At 33.7% G+C, this 21,296-nt stretch overlaps 1 protein-coding gene across 2 annotated transcripts in view; it reads left to right on the forward strand.

Annotated features, from left to right (window-relative positions):
• Positions 1–21,296, forward strand: part of NKAIN2 (sodium/potassium transporting ATPase interacting 2) — a 1,155,126-nt gene that overhangs the window by 592,454 nt on the left and 541,376 nt on the right. For both annotated transcript variants that reach the window (XM_049771147.1, XM_049771146.1), the window contains exon 3: positions 955–1,035. In XM_049771147.1, coding sequence (XP_049627104.1) covers positions 955–1,035 — 81 coding nt within the window. The remainder of the gene's footprint in view (positions 1–954; positions 1,036–21,296) is intronic.

Raw genomic sequence — 21,296 nt, forward strand, 5'->3', positions numbered from 1 at the left:
GAAAATTTGCCATTGATCTTTATAGTTCCAGTATTTATCTATCATGTTATTTTTCTGTGTTTAATAAATTCTAATTGATGAACTTATGAGAACTATAATTTGATAAGAAAAATCCATGTCAGTGAAGAAGACACACTAAGTAGGCAACAGAATAAAATTAGCAATAATACGTAGATGGTCACTGTAATGAAAGATTGTGAGAGAATATGTAAGAAGGTACAGTGAGAATAAAAAGCTGACTAGATGGGACAGAAAGGACCATGGAGGTTCATTTTAAGATGATTCTAATTACATTGGAACAAGGTTGTGATTTATTAGACAAAGGGTTCATTTTTACTAAATAAGAGATAGAAAGAAATTTTGACAAGTTCTATTTTATATAACTGATGGATTATCCAATTTTTCAGATGTTGAGGAATGAAAGTCATTCCTCTAATAATAGAAATAATATAATAATAACAAGAAGAAAAGAAGATAAAGAAGAGATGATGAAGTAGAAGAAGTAGAAGAACTAGAAGAAGTAAAAGTAGAAGAAGAAGAAGAAGAAGAAGAAGAAGAAGAAGAAGAAGAAGAAGAAGAAGAAGAAGAAGAAGAAGAAGAAGAAGAAGAAGTAAAAGTAGTAGTAGAAGAAGGAGGAGGAGGAGGAGGAGGAGGAGGAGGAGGAGGAGGAGAAGGAGGAGAAGGGAAATAAAAGAAGGAAATTAAGAACAACTACTTCTGTCTAAAACTTAAACTTGCTTCTTAAGCAGCTTTGAGATTTTATACTGAGTCCATAGCAATGCTAAAATAAAGCAAAGAGTAATGAATATCGTCTGTTCATTAGAAAAATCTAATGACTATCATATCACACTTACCTTAAGACTCGGGTTCAAAAATGCAAGTTCTATTTAAATATCATGCTAATAATGCAAAATTAATTATAACATTGTTTTCTTTTGTTTTTGTTCTTTACAGTATGCTGTCTGGCTAGTCCTCTGGGTTACGTGGAATGTCTTTGTTATCTGCTTCTATTTGGAGGCTGGGGACCTCTCAAAGGTAATTTGCATCTAATTTGCTGAGTCATCAGTAGTGTCTTAACAAGACTCTTCCTATATAAGACTGAGCCTGTTGTTGTCACCTAGATGCACCTCATATGAAGGTAAATTGAAAAGCGTTCTCATTAATGGCTCTATGTATTTATCCTCAAATATTTGTTTAGGTTGTCACAAAAATAAAGTTTTACTTTTTAAGAAAAAGTAGTTTGAAGTATTATTACAATATCATCTTTTTAGTTTAAAAACATTGATGAGGAAGAGTAAATGCTCTACAGTGAAGCATTTATTTGCATGGGTTAGATGACCATCACTGAAAACAAATGATTGACAGATGAGAGCTTGCTGAAGCACCATATATATGTTTTTGGAGACAAAACCTTGAAGATTTATAAAGTCAAATTATTTTGTCTCTTATTCTGCTAAAACTTATCCTTATGGAACATAAACATCAATGCAGTAACTTATAATTTATGTGTTTAAAAGGAGCAAAATTGTTATTTATTTGCATCATGAATCAGTAAATATTTTATATAGAACAATAAGAAAGGATAAAATGTTTCTTTTCCCATGCAGTTTTATTTGTTTCAAACTGCCTTGTGTGAGTAATGATTAAGTGTACGAATGTATCAATATTATTTTCATAACATGAAAGCCTTTACTATTTAAATGATGTTTGTAGACCACTAAAACCAAAATCCTTCTTCAGTTCACAGCAAATACATCAAGTGCGATAAGAGGTTTCGTAGTAGTAAATCTTTCTGTGTCACTAGAATTACAAACTTTTTATGTAAATTTTAAAAGACAGATTGTAAAGTATTTGTTACTTTTATAAGAGCAGAACAACTGTAATGATGTTGACATTTATTAAAACCCAGTGATAATAACCTATTTTAAAAGGCTAAAAGGTTTTGAAAAATCTCCAGGAATTACTTTTGCTGGACACTACATTCTGTTGGGAGGACACTGGAGGCTATGGTAGAACATATATAATATAATTTTTTGGAATGTCACAAAGTAGTCAGCAATAGTAGTAGTAGTAGTCAAAGAATATCCATTCATTATTTAAGTATGATATGTTACTTTAAATCACTAATAAGTAATCCTAACTTATTTGTTGAATAGTAAATGATAATCATAAAATGAGAAGATGATATTTTTGCCTCAACCATGGTGTCAAGAACTTTTCTATGATCAGGATTTGGACAAAACCTAACTGAAAAGTCAGTATTAGGTGATGGCGTTTTGTGATTCTCATTTAGCACTGCCAACCACATTTTTGCTATCAGACAGACCTTGTGTAAAGATGCAAAACAAGTAAAAATAAATTATTCGGATGCTCCTAGTAAATATACAAGGAGGATTTCTGCCTAAAAACTACATTTGCATTTGTGATTAAAATAAATAAATGTTTCCCAATTCATACTGAATTTATATAGCTTTGCTACTTCGTTATTCACATTCTTGAATTAAATCCCATAATAGTTAAGAATATTTTTAATTTGATACAATCATATTAAAAAGTTGAAGGCAGGTATTCAGGTGCAATACTTAACTAATGTTACCTAGAAGAACGAAGTTTAATAGTAGAGAGAGATTTAAGTCAAATTGACTACTACTGTAATTGCACATATTCCATATGATACATACAAGCATAAAATAAAGCTGGATCTTATGGTTTTGAACATGAGCATTGAACAGACAAGTGATGAATACAGTCTAAAGCATAATTGTTCAGAATATTTCAAGTAAAATCACTAATAATTCTTCTAATGTACACAGGGTGGTAATGAGATAACTTTACAATGAAGAACTTAGTATTTCCCTTTCTTTTCCTATTAAAATTCAAGCCTCTGCTCTGCTGAAAGCATGAAAATTTAATAATTTTCTTTTAAAGTTATCTAATGGAAAATAGAGGGAATGTTATATTCTTGTTTGCACTTAATTTTTTCTCTTTCTTACTCAAAATTTTTGAGAAAGATATAATTTATAGCACTAAATTTTTCAGCTTCTGTAATTGCCTCGCATTCTTCAAGTCATATTGTGCCAGAAAAAGGCAACAACAATTCAAAAAATTACAGGTACATGTTAACACAAAAATGGACTGAAGAAACTGCTGGTAATTCTTAGATTAGAGAGTATGAATAATTTATTTCTGACAATGCCCACTCCAAACCATCTGCACTCAAGTCATTTGATGTATAAGTGTGCAATTCTGCCAGAGGTTGAAGAGTGAATAAGGATAAATATCTAGGAAAGAAATTTTCTGCTCTTCATACTTGTGAAAAATCATACTTATTTCCATAAAACATTTTGTGAATAGGTGAACATAGTAAATATTGGTCAAATATTTTTAAGAGTTAAACCATTAAAGCAATATTTAGAAATATCTTAAAATTTAAAACTTGGTCTAATATTTTATAGACTGGATTGAAATTAGTTAAAAACAAAGGTATATATGCTGTGTACTATAGCAATTCTTTAGTTCAAAGCACACAGCAATTAAGACAAAAACATATCATAGAGTGATTTATCTATTAGAGTAATACCCTGAAAATCATACTTATAATTCAAAAGTTATACTTAGGAAAAATGATGGGTTTGTAGCACCCTATATTTGGTGGGATTTAAGGAATTAAATTAAGTTCTTTTCAGGATCAGAGTTATTTATTTAGTATATAGGCATAGAGTATTTCTAGGTTGCAATATAATCCAAAGTTTTCTTTAAATGGTTGTTTTGGTTGTCTTAGTTTCTATTTTAGTAATCCATAGAATACCATTAGTGAACAATAAACTGATGTTTAGAAATGAGTAATTCATTTTATATGTTGAATAAAAGCAACATTTATAAATACAAAAATAAATTTTATAATCATAAAGTAACAACCAAAGATTATTTTACATTTGAAACACAGATTGTTTTTGTTTAATCCACTGAAAAAGGAAACAAGTATATATCTCTCAGCCTTTAAAATATTATTAAAAATGACCAGAGCAATTAATTATACCTCAGATATGCATGATTCAAAAATGTATACGCTTAATGCAACTCTACAAAGTAATACATTTTATATTTCTTCTCAGACTGAGATCTCAATATTCAATAAAATGTATATAAAATTATGTTATGGAAATATGACCTATATGCTTAAACACTTAAACTCTTTAGAATCTGAGATAAGGAAGAAGATAAAATCTTTTATGCACTATAGGAATTAGAGAACAAATCCCTAAAAGAAGATGTAAATGCTATGTGGAACAATACTAGTGCAACAATCTTAGTTTTATTCCACCTATAGATAATGAATTATTCCCTTCAAAATGTATTTTATATCTGGACATTTTAGGATCAATAAAACTAATGCTTTTAATCAAAATATGTGTTTGTTATGATTTCATATGAGATAAAGTTACAGTATTGAGAAACAAGACAGAATCTTTCATTTCAAATTAATGCTGTTTCTCAACATTTAAACTGTATATACAATTAATAATAAATAATTTACCACTGTCAACTAATTTAAGACCCAGAGACACAACAAAATTGAACTAGAAGCAAGAAGTTTGATAGATGCATTTTTACTTATATTTTCTGATGTAAAATATTTATTCTAAATATGTTTCAGTTAACTCTTAATAATGAGTAAAGTTTTATTCCCAACCAAGTTGATTATATAGAATAAAATGCCTATAAGAATTAAATATGTTCTTAAGGTGCCAGAGCGGTGGCACAAGCTATAGGGCATTTGCCTTGCACGCGCTAACCTAGGACAGACTGCGGTTCTATTCCTCGGCATCCCATGTGGTCCCCTGAGCCAAGAGCAATCCCTGAGCATTTCCAGTTGTGGCTCAAACCAAAAAAATAAATAAAAATAATTAAGTATATCCTTCAAATTTATAAGTAAATCAGTCTATTATAATTTAATTTGATTCACTTTCTTATTTTTAGAATAAAATTGAATTTACTTATTTTGATCTTCAGTTCTTGATGCTTAACTTTATTAGTTTCTTTTAATATCTGTAAAGTTTTGACATGCTTATAGACACTTCTAGCTTATTTGTCTACATTATTTTTTTAAAAACATCATTTGCTGTTATAACTTAAACCATGTCACTATATCTGTGGCAAGATAATTTACATCATTTGTCTTTACCTTATTGCTGCAGTAAGAAACAACTTGTAAATGTGTGATAAAGTATCACATATATAACTTTCTTCTAGCACCATGATGTCAATTGCATCGTTTTAAATTTAACTGTCTAAAATATTTATCGTTATCTTTGATGATGACACCTTCCCAAATTAAATATTTAGAAAAGAAAAATGTCAAAATGTGTATTTTTAAATGGACTAAATAAAGAAGAAAAATGTTGTGGAATCAGTGGGAGAACTACAAAAACATGTGTTAAATTTATATGGGAAAAATTACCTTATTATGTATATAGTTCTTGTGTTAAAGTTTGAACTTTAAGTTAAAAATAGTAGAGATCTGCTGAAGTAATAATATTTTGAAAGATGATGTCTTTCAAAGATAAATTTTTCTGTTAAATATTGTGGTCTATATTTTCTTATATTTAATAATATCTTTATTTAAACATTGTGATTACAAGCATGATTGTAGTCGGCTTTCAGTCATAAAAAGAATACCCCCTTCACCAGTGCAATATTCCCACCACCAATGCTCCCCATCTCCTTCCTCCCCAAATACCTGCCTGTATTTGAGAACAGACATTTTACTTCTTTCACTCATTTACGTAGTCATGGTAGTTGTTATTGTAGTTATTTTTCTAACTGCACTCACCACTCTTTGTGGTGAGCTTCAATATTGTGAGCAGTCCTCCTAGCCCCCATTTCTATTGTCTCTGGGCATTATTACATTAATGTCTTTTATTTTTCTTAAAATCGATAGAAAAGCAAGTCTATTCTGTGTCTCTCTCTCTCTCTCTCTCTCTCTCTCTCTCTCTCTCTCTCTCTCTCTCTCTCTCTCTCTCTCTCTCTCCTTCTGACTTATTTCACTCAGCATAATAGTTACCATGTCCATCCATGTATAGGAAAAATTCATGACTACTCTCCTGACGGCTGCATAATAGTCAATTATGTATATATACCACAGTTTCTTTAGCCATTCATCTGATAAAGGGCATCTTTGGCATCTTGTTTTCAGATTGTGGCTCCTTTTTTTTTTCTTCTGCTTTTTGGACCACACCCTGTGACGCTCAGAGTTTACTCCTGGCTATGCACTCAGAAATCACTCCTGACTTGGGGGACCATATGGGACGCTGGGGATCGAATCAAGGTCTGTCCTGGATCGGCCGTGTGCAAGCAAATGCCTTACCATTATGCTATTTCTTCGGCCCCCATATTCTGGCGACTTTTGATTGCCCTTCAATAAATATGATATTTTCTGATTCTAATTGAGACAAGAGATTAAATATCTAGGCTTTGAATAGAAGACTATGGAGTTTTTGTAATAAGTATGAAGAAGGTTGACATGAACTTATCAATTTTCTGCAGAACATTTGGCACATTTTATAGTGGCTAAAAATTCATATAAGATAAATGAAAAAAAAAAAAACAAATGAAAATAAATTGGTAGCCTTCACAAAAAGAGAATTAAAGACTAGAAAAGGATTCTAGAGAATAAACAATAGTTATTCCTCAACAATATAGTCTGGATTGTAATGGTAAACACATGGATATCATTTCATTATATATTAACAATGCATAAAAACGTATAAATAAATATGAATAATTTTTATTTTTATGACCAGTGGTAGTAATACATAAAACTTTATAGTGTCTTGTGTCACATTAGACAATATTGATATAAATATTGAAGCAGATGTTTCTTCTTAGCATTAACATACAGGGCTAGAGATATATATCCCAATGTACTGGACCCACATTTTCGGCATGCAAGCTATCTAGGTTTGATTCTCATAGCCACATAATCACATAAGAACCTACAGAGTGTGATGTTGGATCACTAAAAAGGGAGTATCACTGAGCAACACTGGCTTGGTACAACAGAAGCAGCCATATAAAAGACCAGAGTGATAGCACAGTGCATAGGGCTCTTGCTTTGCATGTAGTTGACCCAAATTTGATCCCAGCATCTTATTTAGTCCTCTAAGCACCACCAGGAATGATCTTCAAATGCATAGACAGGATTAAGCTCAGAGAACCACTAGGCATGACTCTCAAAAAGTAACCCCTGATTCAATGTCACTGTATAACTAAAAAAATTACTGTGAAAGATTTGTAATCCATTTTGGTCAAAATAAAAATTTAAAAAATTAATTCAAAAAGGCAAAAAAAAAATAAAACAACAATGTTGTAACAGAAAAAAAGTAACAACAAACACAAAATATAGTATTCATACAACATATAAGTACATTGCATTATTGTAAATATTTGAGTAGAAATAATAGGTGATCTTTCATATACCTTTATCTTGCTTTATTTATATTTTTAGTTTATCACATATAAACTATTCAAATACCAGCTATTAAAGATTGACATTATCAGTACAGTTTTTGGTCAATGGTGAATATACTCATTATAGAAGGGATCAAATTGAGGAATAAATTGAAAGATCAAATTTAGTGTAATAACCTTTTCATGTTCAAGTACCTAAGTTTATTTTTTCGGCCACACCCATTTGATGCTCAGGGGTTACTCCTGGCTAAGCATTCAGAGATTGCCCCTGGCTTGGGGGACCATATGGGACGCCGGAGGATCGAACCGCAGTCCTTCCTTGGTTAGCACTTGCAAGGCAGACACCTTACCTCTAGCACCACCTCGCCGGCCCCAGTATACCTAAGTTTAATTCTGCACAAAACTTGACTCAAATTTGTTGATTACTTTATATATATAATTTAATGAAAGGAGAGGCATCTCAAGGCAAAAATCTTAATATTATAGATCTGTATAGTTTATTTATCCACATGTGAGGTAATTTAAAATTCCTACATAAGCTGAAAGAAAACTTCATTAGAGTGAAGACAAAAAGATACTAAAAACAGATGATTCAGATATTATTAGTATCTGATAAAGACTTTAGAAAATATTATATTAAAATTAAGGGAAAATCTATAACATAATGAAAGGTTATAAATTTATCAACAAATATTAATATTTATAGAAGAAGTAAAATGAAAATTTAGACTATAATACAATACTAAGATGCTAGAATTACTCAGTAATAGGGATAATATATTTGAAATATTACCAGATAAGCCTGAACTGAAAGTTTGATCATAATAAACTGAAGTATACATAGAAGTTAGAAACAAAAATAATAATAAAATTACATAAAATATTGTTGAAAATGTGAGTCTCATTTTCAGTGTAGCTTCCTGTGAATATAACTATTCTCAGAAGGAGATAATAAACAGAACTGGACAAGAACTATATTTGAAATAATAGTGAGACAATTTTTCAGTACTGATTAATACATCAACCACATTCATAAGATTTTTGTATTTCAAATACTTAAGTACCAAAGAAAACATACTCAAATTTATATAGAGCCTTGAAAATCAGAATACAATAGAAATTCTTTAAAACTACCAAAAATAAAAGTAAAGTACCAGTTGTCTTCAAATGAAGAAAACAACATTAAGCCTCCATAGAAAAAATTAATCTAAAAGGCAAATGAAAGTCAGAGAGCAGAAAGGGCAGCAGAAATATAGCTTGATAAAGCAGAAAGGGCACTTGCCTTGTATAACTGACCCAGAGCCTGATGCTACAAATGTTATGCTGAGCACAGAGCCAGTAGTAAGTCCAGAATATTACAAGGTGTTCCCAAAAATCTTCATAAATTTTTATTTTAATCTTTTATACTTAATATATTTTTAAGTACCATGATTACAAACATGTCTGTAGTTGAGTTTCAGTTATAGAAAAAAACACCCCTTAACCTGTGCACCAGTCCTACCACCAATGCCCCCCATCTTTCTCCTACCTACCACCTGCCTGTATTCTAGACAGGCATTCCATTTTGCTCATTCACTACCATTGTCATGATAGTTATCAGAATAGTTATTTCTCTAACTGAATTAACCACTCTTTGTGGCAAGCTTCATACCATGAATTGGTCCTTCCAGCCCTCATCTCTCTTGTCTCTGGGTATTATTACAATAATGTCTTTTACTTTTCTTAAATCCCATAGATGAGTAAAACTATTCTGTATCTATCTCTCTCCTATATGTATCTATATTTTGAAAATGCTTTAATATTTATTTATATTTCTGAGCACACTCAGTGGTGTCCAGGGACTTCTAGAGCTTTGCTCAGAGGTAATGTCTAGTGATGCAGAGAGGACCATGTGATTCTGGGTATCAGATCCATATTTCTAATGTGAAAACATGCACTCTAATATTTTGTATCCCCACTTAGCCTCCTTTAAAAGCAGAAGTGTACATTTTTATGTCATGAAAAAATAATAATAAATTCAAAAGCATTGTTTTCATTGAATAATCTTTAAGGGAATCTAATGCTAAGAAACACACACAAATATAAATATTAATAAACTTCCTTAGTTAGAATAGAGTTTCATAAAAATGGATTTTCAGGAGAAAAAATGATAATAAGTAAACAATAAATGTATAAAGAGTTCATTAATAATATCAGTAATAAAGTTACTATTTCATTCTATGTAAGACTAAAATGCATAACAATAATAACACTATATTTAAATAAAGGAGTCAGATGGAAGCTCAATCATAAATATATCATTAGGTAACTCATAGGAAGTGAAATAATTATTCCTGTTAAAATATTTTGAAGATCAAATATGTGGCTCAGTGGCAGAGCACTTAGTATGCATGTGGGAGATTCTGAGTTCAGTTCCTAGACTTGCAAGTTACAATCCACACAGTTTGGATAAAACACAAAAATCAATAACATTCTCTTAATATGAGATTAAACACATGAATTTTTTATTTAAGATCTAAGGAGTGATCCTTTAGTTAGCACAATGCCATGAGTATGACCTGGGGTTACATCTGTCTCTACAGCATATTCAAAACTTTTATCTACCTACCTACCTATCTATTTATCTATCTACCTATCTATCTTTCTAAGTGTCTATGAGAAAAATCTAAGTCTTAGGGTATTGTGAGATTATTTCTATTACATGACTTGCAGAATCATGCCTGTAAAATATTGGTAAATGTTTTGCCAAAGATCAATGAGAACAGCCAACTTAATGACAGAATAGTCTCAATAGTCTTAGTTTCCTTTGAATATATCCATGCTTATTGCAGAGTTAAATGTAATAGCCTCAGAATGATGATTCAACTGCTTTTCACATTTTCCAAAATCTGTTGTTACTCCACAACTTTAATTCCTACTACTTTGTTTTCTTTAGTTTAAACGATATAGTCGTATCTATTTTCTTTAAAATGATCATTGAGGCCGAGTGTGATTTCTCCACCCAATAATTTATTAAATAAATTTAAACTTTCTCTTATAAATAAAAATATTTATTTCAAAGATATTATTCCTTTTTTTTTTTTTTTTTTTTTCTTTTTTTTATTTTTAATTACGAGAACAAGGGTGCAAAGAAAGAGGACAAGGTAAAGTTACAGTGGAAGGACAATCACCCATAACATAATTCTCAGAAGTCCCCTCGCTGATATCTTAACTTTGAAATTTCAGCCAAAGAACATTAAGATAAATAAGACAGAATCCATGTACAATTGCTTTGTCCCTCAAGTCCCCAGATTGTAACACATTATAATATTTCTTAACAGTACACAAAGCAATCTAAAGCCATAAAACTTACGTAACTCCTTAAACATTACAGGCATAGTATTTTCTTACATTTCCATATACATGCATATTAGCTTACGTTAACCTCAAATTTTAAGTGAGTTCTTTTTAAGGATTAGAGTCAAAGGAGCACAGTAAAAATGTCCGAAAAAAACCACAAAATATTCTAAAGAAATACGTGTCCATTTTATGTATCTTGAAATAGTTTGGGGTTGTCACACACAATGGACAGCTTTGGACTGTGATTAGGATTGTACACTACTGAAGTTAAAAAGAGTAATGTAGGTTAGTGATGTTTGAGAGGGGGTTAGAGAGTTAAGGAGTAAAAAAGAGTTTTGTATGGGTGTGGGAAGGGGTAGAATACAAAGTGAACATTCTATATATGCAAAACATAACATAAGAATAAGGAATATTCTGAAAACATGAAGTATATGAAGTACGCGCGGGGGCATGAGCCCCCGAGCGGTTCTGTAGTTTTTGGATGCCTAGGGAGGAATTTCTGCCCCCCTCCCCCCAGGGCCCAATTAACCAGGTGTGGCCTTGAAGACCCACCAGAATTGGGGGGACCTTGGTCTCCTGGACTAGGTGTTCAGCCCAGGGGACCTATGGCTAGCTGTCCTGCCCAGAGCCCCCAACATACCAGGCAAAGACACCCAGAAATCCTGGCATGCGGAGTACTCTGAGCCCAGCCGAGCCTCTGTAGTTTTTGGATGCCTAGGGAGGAATTTCTGCCCCCCTCCCCCCAGGGCCCAATTAACCAGGTGTGGCCTTGAAGACCCACCAGGATAGGGGGGACCTTGGTCTCCTGGACTAGGTGTTCAGCCCAGGGGACCTATGGCTAGCTGTCCTGCCCAGAGCCCCCAACATACCAGGCAAAGACACCCAGAAATCCTGGCATGCGGAGTACTCTGAGCCCAGCCGAGCCTCTGTAGTTTTTGGATGCCTAGGGAGGAATTTCTGCCCCCCTCCCCCCAGGGCCCAATTAACCAGGTGTGGCCTTGAAGACCCACCAGGATAGGGGGGACCTTGGTCTCCTGGACTAGGTGTTCAGCCCAGGGGGCCTGTGGCTAGCTGTCCTGCCCAGAGCCCCCAATATACCAGGCAAAGACACCCAGAAATCCTGGCATGCGGAGTACTCTGAGCCCAGCCGAGCCTCTGTAGTTTTTGGATGCCTAGGGAGGAATTTCTGCCCCCCTCCCCCCAGGGCCCAATTAACCAGGTGTGGCCTTGAAGACCCACCAGGATTGGGGGGACCTTGGTCTCCTGGACTAGGTGTTCAGCCCAGGGGACCTATGGCTAGCTGTCCTGCCCAGAGCCCCCAACATACCAGGCAAAGACACCCAGAAATCCTGGCATGCGGAGTACTCTGAGCCCAGCCGAGCCTCTGTAGTTTTTGGATGCCTAGGGAGGAATTTCTGCCCCCCTCCCCCCAGGGCCCAATTAACCAGGTGTGGCCTTGAAGACCCACCAGGATTGGGGGGACCTTGGTCTCCTGGACTAGGTGTTCAGCCCAGGGGACCTATGGCTAGCTGTCCTGCCCAGAGCCCCCAACATACCAGGCAAAGACACCCAGAAATCCTGGCATGCGGAGTACTCTGAGCCCAGCCGAGCCTCTGTAGTTTTTGGATGCCTAGGGAGGAATTTCTGCCCCCCTCCCCCCAGGGCCCAATTAACCAGGTGTGGCCTTGAAGACCCACCAGGATAGGGGGGACCTTGGTCTCCTGGACTAGGTGTTCAGCCCAGGGGGCCTGTGGCTAGCTGTCCTGCCCAGAGCCCCCAATATACCAGGCAAAGACACCCAGAAATCCTGGCATGCGGAGTACTCTGAGCCCAGCCGAGCCTCTGTAGTTTTTGGATGCCTAGGGAGGAATTTCTGCCCCCCTCCCCCCAGGGCCCAATTAACCAGGTGTGGCCTTGAAGACCCACCAGGATTGGGGGGACCTTGGTCTCCTGGACTAGGTGTTCAGCCCAGGGGACCTATGGCTAGCTGTCCTGCCCAGAGCCCCCAACATACCAGGCAAAGACACCCAGAAATCCTGGCATGCGGAGTACTCTGAGCCCAGCCGAGCCTCTGTAGTTTTTGGATGCCTAGGGAGGAATTTCTGCCCCCCTCCCCCCAGGGCCCAATTAACCAGGTGTGGCCTTGAAGACCCACCAGGATTGGGGGGACCTTGGTCTCCTGGACTAGGTGTTCAGCCCAGGGGACCTATGGCTAGCTGTCCTGCCCAGAGCCCCCAACATACCAGACTATATATATATTCCTAGACTTAGGAGAGTTTCTTTTGAAAGTGAAAAATTCAAGCATAAGAAACCCATATAATATCTTGCATCCTAACATAACATGACAATTCTTTTTAAGTAGTGAGCTTGTAACTAACTTACTAGGAAAAGTTGATGAAGATTAAGTAAAAAAAAAAAATGAAAGCATTGAGATTAAAATTTCAAAATATTAATCTATCAGAAATAAAAAGAACTTGGATTTAAGAAATTGCCATCTGCCTTGTCTCAAAAATCTATAAATAGACATCATTTTCTGATATCAATTTTTATTATATGCCCATTTTAAAACAACTGATTTTTATAGGTTAATTATTTACAGCCATATAAAATATAAGAATATTCCCATTAATAGCCAATGACTCTAAAATGAAACATTTTATAAATTTATGGAAAACATTTAGAATCATATTTTCTTTGAAAACTTGGAATAATTATTCCAGAACAGAAATATTCCCTATTAAATGTGTCCTCAGATACTTAATAGTTGCAGAACTTACTTACATGCTCTCATTTTTTTCATTGTTCTGTCTGTGATAACCTTTGCAAAATCACCCCCTTCATTTCAAACTATCATCCTAACATGACCCTTGGATCTCATTAGAAATTAAATTAGGATTGACAGTTGCCAAATTAGCTTTGGAAGACAGAATGTCGATCTTTCTGCCTGCAAATTTAATACTTAGTGACAATTGGCATGTTGATGAACTGTGGGAAATTATATAAAAATGTATCACAAGGGATCTTAAATAATTAAACAAAACCATTTTTCTTCTTATATTTTCCAGAGTTATTTGGACTGAAAGAGGAAATAAGTAACTATTTTCCATGCCTTCCTTTTGTTAACAAACTTTCTCTATGTTCTGTATTTAAAATTTACATTGAAAATGTAGTTGAACCCTGTGTTTATTAGCTCAGTACACAATAGGTAACCAGGGAGCAGTGTTCAGTAAATACCGTTACTAGATGTAAAATAACACAAGGAAAATGAGACTATTTAAATCTCTTTCCTCGATGAGAATCGCATAAAAATTTTTTGAAATATTTAGGTTGTTTTAAATTACAATATAGCAATGAAAATATTAGTCCCTTTCTTGTCTTTACAGTTTATTTCCAGCATTTAATAAAGCAAAATGTGCATATAGTCTTATGTAACCAGAAAGGCATTTTTAAAGGATAAAAAGATGATGATGATTCACTAATAAGCAGACATTCAGAGAATATAATTAGTCCCCCTCCCTTTCATTAGCACATGTAACAAGCTAGAGGAATGAAACGAATGGTAATTGCAGGACTCCAGGGTTTTTACACTCCTATGAAGTATAATACATAAAGCTGAAGTAATTAGGAAGTACTTAAAGAAATGTCATCTTGTCCACAGTGTAAAAACTGGTGTTCTGTATAGAAATAGCAACATTTATACCATAGAGACACCCCGTTCTTTATCTACCCTGACAGAAAAATCTCTAGTGACAGGTCCTCAAGTCTTTTATTTGAATCACAAGTGAGAATGAGTTTGGTGCTCTCAATTAGTCCCAAGAGGGGAACCAATATCACACAATTTGGCACACTCTGCAATTGGTACTGAAGAAATCTGTACTAGGCAGGCATTAAGTGAAAAGAGCTCAGTCTGATCTTCGGGTTTCGTCTTATACCCCAGATTCATCAGACAATCGAACAATGGATGCACTACAGATTTTGCATTTTGATTTTACAGCACTCAAATTAATCCATGAAGCATTATTTTCTGCACCTAGACCCCCTGCTACTTACTTCCTCACGCATTTATACATTTGTTAACTGCGGCATCATAGTGAGCAGCATAATGAGTTTAATTATTCTTGTATTTTTGCTTCCTGTGTCCTTCTCTATTAAAAAAAAAAGCTGAGCTTAATATTGCCAGCTAGCTAAGTAATTAATATAATGCCTATTTTTCTAGGTTTCCTTCAAATAAAAAAAATCAATAGCACAATTTTAGAAACAAAGAACAGGATATTGCCCACTAGAAATTATGGCAGTGACTATATAATATCAAAAAATAATTATATATGAAATAATGAACAAGAATATTTCAGTGCATTCTGCTAACACTGGAAAGATCAGCCTTTTCCTTCATGATAATCCCATCATTTACTATGAATATAAATTTCTTAGTTCTATAAATTTTCTATAGAAGTGTACAAAATAATTTATACATGTGATTTATAAGTTATACCATTTACTAGACTTAGGCTACTTAGAAGCATTTTATTTTTGAATAAAAGTATAGTGTAACTAAGAGCAACAAGTAATGTGCTCATATTTGGAAAACATTAACAAACATCAAATTTAAATTTAAATAGAGCATGAAACCATGTTGAAGTGCAGAAGCTTCTCAGCTTAATGTATTCCCATCTGTTAATTTCTGCTTTCACTTGTTTGGAGAGTGCAGTTTCCTACTGAAGATACCTTTAGTCTCAGTGTCATGGAGTGTTTTACCTACATGTCATTTTTATACCTTATAGTATCATGTGTGATATCAAGGTCTTTAATCCATTTGGAATTTACCTTTGTACATGATGTTATCTGGGGGTCTAAGATCAATTTTTTTTGTAAGTGACTAGCCAGTTGTACCAAAACCACTTGGTGAAGAGGCTTTCTTTGCTCCCTTTAGGATTTTTTTCTCCATTATCAAAACTTAGGTGATTGTATGTCTGGGGAATATTCTCTGAGTACTGAAGCCTATTCCACTGATCTGAGGGTCTGTCTTTATTCCAATACCATGCTGTTTTGATAACTATTGCTTTGTAATACAGTTTAAAGTTGGGGAAAGTCTAATTCCATCAAAAAATGGTAAGAAGAAATGGAAAATTTGACAAAAAAGAAATACAAATGGCCAAAAGGCACATGAAAAAATGTTCCACATAACTAATCATCAGGAAGATGCAAATCAAAACAACTGTGAGGTATCACCTCACACCACAGAGATTGGCACACATCACAAAGAATAAGAACAAGCAGTGTTGGTGGGGATTCGGAGAGAAAGGAACTCTTATCCACTGCTGGTAGGATTGCCGTCTAGTATAACATTTATGGAAAACGATATGGAGATTCCTCAAAAAAACTGGAAATTGAGCTCCCATATAATCCAGCTTTACCACTTCTAGGAATATACCCTAGGAACACAAAAATACAATACAAAAATCCCTTCCTTACACCTATATTTATTGCAGCACTATTTACCACAGCAAGATTCTGGAAACAACAAGATGCCCCTCAAGAGATGAATGGCTAAAAAAACTGTAGTACATATATACAATGGAATATTATGCAGCCATCAGGAGAGATGAACTCATGAAATTTTTCTATACATGGATGTATATGGAGTCTATTATACTGAGTGAAATAATTCAGCGAGAGAGAGAAAGATGCAGAATGGCCTCACTCATCTATGGGTTTTAAGACAAATGAAAGACACTCTTGCAATAATTTTCAGAGACAAAAGAGAGAGCTGGAAGTTCCAGCTCAGGACATGAAGCTCACCATAAAGAGTAATGAGTTTAGTTAGAAAACTAAATACATTGAGAACAATCCTAGCAAAGAGAATATATGAGGGAACTAGAAAGCCTGTCTAGAGTACAGATGGGGGTGGGTTGGGGAAGAAGGATATTTGGGACATTGGTGATGGGAATGTTGCACTGGTGATGGGTGGTGTTCTTTACATGATTGCAGCCCAACCACAATTATGTTTGTAATCAAGGTGTTTAAATAAAATATTATTAAAAAAAGAAAAATGACATAGAATAATTGAATATTCACATATGACTTGTGACATATTTTATAGAGAGTCAAAATAATCAAAAAAGGAGTATTGTTTTGGGTATCTTTGTATCTAAATTAAACATGTTTAGGATTGGATTCAGAAACCAGAAGTGAAGATAACAAAATATGCATGTAAAATCAGCATTTTATTATATCCTCCATATCATATGATTAGCAAAAATTAATAGACTATTGTCTGAATTCAGATTTTAAAAGTAATTGACTAATGCTGATTTCTAAACTTATAATCACAGATACTAGGACAGTTATTTGTGTTGACTTAACAAAGTAGGAGAGGACAAGAACAATATTTGGTAAAGGGTAACTATATTATCAAAATGAGTTGCTTTGATTTTGTCACCATTAAATGTGAGCTATTCATTAGACATTCGGAGAAATATTGACAAGAAGATATAAAGGTATATGTTTTTCATTTGAAATAACTTTAGAATAATGTTTGTTCATTTGATTCAATATATAAGTGGAGACAAAAGACATAAAAATGAGGTCTCATGGAAAGTGAAGAGACTATGAGATTGAAGGAAAGAAGGATCCACAGATAATATTGAAAGGAGTCTTAAAGTTTGGTGGAGATATTGATAACATATGCCTACAACATAAAGTGGGTTAAGAGGGCTTTGAAAGGACTCTGGTAGACAAAACGCCATGCTCTAAAACAGCACACAGACAATACAGACAAATTATAGTATCATGATCTTTTTTATTGGGCAAATTTGAATATAGAACTACTATTGATTATTGTGTGGCATTAGATTTCTGTGTTGTTTCCTTGTGCACAAGTTTATAAGTATTTTTAGACAAGCTCATTCTAATTACAACACTTTTTCTCACTGTTTTTGTTTGTAGACCAACTTGGCAGTTCTAAGCACTTACTCTTGGTCTTTTGCTCAGGGATCAATCCTTACTACTGATCTCAGCTTCTGGCTATTAGCCCTCGTGCAATTTGGAAGAACATTTGTGGTGCTGGAGTTTGAACTTGGGTCATATATATGCAAGGCAACCTCTTTGTACTGTATTTCTAATCCCTAATAAGCAATTTTAAAAAAGTGTATATCTTATCATCGATATACTTAGAAAATTGGGCAGATTGATGAATTAGTTTTATAGGCAAAAATGTAAGTAAATGAATTACATTTACTAGAAGAAATAAAAATACAACCAAAATATCTACCAGCAAATTATAGTTAAATAAGTTATTATGTGTCCATAAGAATGAACCTGGCATTGATTTTATAGAAATTTAAATCAGAAATAAATATAAAGTATCATTGTAAAGATGTATGTGGAAAAGCATCTAAAATGCAAGGCAGAGTCCTGCCTGAAACCTCTTTGAAGGGCTCCCTGTTCTACCTACTTCTCATCTTGCGGGCTTTTCTTTACTATGTGTCCTCTTGCTAGCTCTCAAACATCGTTGTCACGTGGTTGTGGTATATAAGTATAAAATAACTTTTCTGTATCATACTTTCTGCATTTGTTTCATAGATCTTCTGGAACCCCACAGTTCTTATGCATGTAGATCTCTTTTTAAAAGTTAATGTGGTTTACCTAGTTTACATAATAGCCATCATTCAAACAATCAGCATTGACAAAGCATGGCACTATATTTTACACTTGTCTACTGGTATTATCTATTAATCCTAGAGAAGCAGGGCTTTGTTTCTTTTCCAGTTTTATAATTACCCTGAAGAGTGTCTGTTATTGTTCATTATCTGTTTAATAAAGAAATTAGTGAGTTTATTAAATAAATGAATGAAATAAATGAGCTAAATAAATGCCATATTGATGTGGAGAAATTAAACTTTAATAAAATATATAATGGGTTTATTATGCTCTGGAATACCTTTTACTTATCCAGAAAGATTACATTTCATTTAGCTAATATCCCCAAGAAGCTGCATTTACTCTATCAGAGATGAAGACCCAAAGTTAGATCCCCCCAAAAAACAGATGAAAATGAGAAGAGTTGTCTCATAGTAAGGCAAGATGGTTATATTATCTTATGTAATATATAAGTTATGGTTTATTATATTATATATAATATATATTAAGTATATAGCTGTTATTTCTATTAGTTCATAGAAAGATATGATTAATATCATCTTTGTATTCAAGTAATAGGATTACTAGTTTCAGAAAGAAAAGGGAAAGGGCATATCCTGAATAAATTTTAAAAATTCCATTCAAAATAAATGACATATTAGACTTTGAGGCCTCCATTATGAACCACATAGTTTTCTCACCACATCTTCATCAACACTGATTATTTCCAGAGTTTTATATATACTATTCTAACAGGTGAGATAATATCTCACTGTTGTTTTGATTTGCAAAGTATCTTACAAATTTCTTTTGATCCAAATGATTACATTATGATGAAATGTAATTTGAAAATAATTGAAAATATAATTGTAGTGGGATGGAATAAAAATTTAATAACAAAGAACATAAGTTTTGGTCTATTGTTAATATTTTCAGTTTGAGTAATGAAAAAATTTTAATTAATATATGGGAAAACTAAGTAGACAAAACCCCAAACTACTAAGTGCATTGTTTTATTAAAAATTGACTTAAATATCTACTATGAAAAATTAATTATAAATTTATGTAGCATACATTTCTCAAAAGCAAAATTTAATCTGATACATATATTTTTTTTTTGTTTTTTTGGGCCATACCGTTTGATGCTCAGGGCTTACTCCTGTCTAAGTGCTCAGAAATTTCCCCTGTCTTGGGGGACCATATGGGACGCTGGGGGATTGAACCGCGGTCCATCCTTGGCTAGTGCTTGCAAGGCAGACACATTACCTCTAGCACCACCTCACCAGCCCCTTGATACATATTTTTAATCTAGAAGTTTTATCTTTTAAATCAGAGAATATAGGATGGGAAAAAAATTTCACATAGTAGTGCCTTTGTTTAAGCCCATACTTGGAATGCTTACAACTATCCCTATCTTCCTAACCCATCAGAATACAGAATAATGTGGAACTCTTTAGAAGTAAGTTCAAATTATTCTTCTGTTAGAAAAAATATTGGATAAATAATTTATTTTTATTTTTAGTTCTTCATGGAATGTCATAAATCATGCTATTTTTATCTAGAAGAAAAACAATTTTTAGGGCCTGGGGAGATAGCACAGCGGTGTTTGCCTTGCAAGCAGCCAATCCAGGACCAAAGGTGGTTGGTTCGAATCCCGGTGTCCCATATGGTCCCCCGTGCCTGCCAGGAGCTATTTCTGAGCAGACAGCCAGGAGTAACCCCTGAGCAATGCCGGGTGTGGCCCAAAAAAAAAAAAAAAAAAAAAGAAAAACAATTTTTAAAAGAAGATGCATGCTGGGGCTGGCGAGGTGGCGCTAGAGGTAAGGTGTCTGCCTTGCAAGCGCTAACCAAGGAAGGACTGCAGTTCAATACCCCGGAGTCCCATGTGATCCACCCAAGCCAGGGGTAATTCCTGAGCACTTAGCCAGGAGTAACCCCTGAGCATCAAATGGGTGTGGCCCGAAAAACCAAAAAAAAAAAAAAGATGCATGCCATCTTTAAGATGGATCTATTGGCTAAATTTGTTCATTTTTTCTTATAAGTTAACTTCTTGATCTACAGGCTATTCTCAGGGAAAGTATTTTTGATATTTTAAAGACTATAAATGGAATATATATATATATACATATATATATGGAAGTTCTATAAACAACCTTTTGTTATATAACCCATTTACAATAACTTAGAAATTACAAATTAATTTCTCTGACTTGAATCAGAAAAATGTTGCTTCAATTAGAAAATAAAGGTTAATGTTGTGTCTCATAGATGAAAGAAATAGAATAACAGGACAGCAGTACTATTTAATTGAAATCCTATCTTTGATACTGAATACTTTGAAAAGAATTTCAGAAAATGTATGGTCTTGTTACTTGCCAATATTCTATTATTTTATGATTCTTGCTTATCTACTTATTTTTTATTCTTTTTTCAGTAAATATTTTGATCAGTTAGATGTATAAATCAGGTGTCCTGAGCTTAGGATGGTCATGATGAATGGAAAAGTTATACTTGATGTTCCTGATGAATGAAAGAAATATAGAATACATATAATATGTAAATAATGTGTTATATTATTTATAATTAAAATATAATACAATATGTTATTTAGATACAGTATAAATAATACACTATTATTTATAATAGAAGATAAATAAGAGCTATTTATATAGTATATTATTTATCTAGCATCTTATTTTTATATGTTAATTACTAGCCCTCTTTCACTGCTCTGACACAGCATTGGATCTCTTCAAAGAGTGAAGACTGAGATAAAGAGAAGTCCTCCTAGGAGATAAGAGTTTTTTTTAGTCTCTTCCTATGAATGTAAATCCTCTTTATAAAACCAG

The sequence above is a fragment of the Suncus etruscus genome, chromosome 4 (assembly GCF_024139225.1).
Source record: "Suncus etruscus isolate mSunEtr1 chromosome 4, mSunEtr1.pri.cur, whole genome shotgun sequence".
NCBI lineage: Eukaryota > Metazoa > Chordata > Mammalia > Eulipotyphla > Soricidae > Suncus > Suncus etruscus.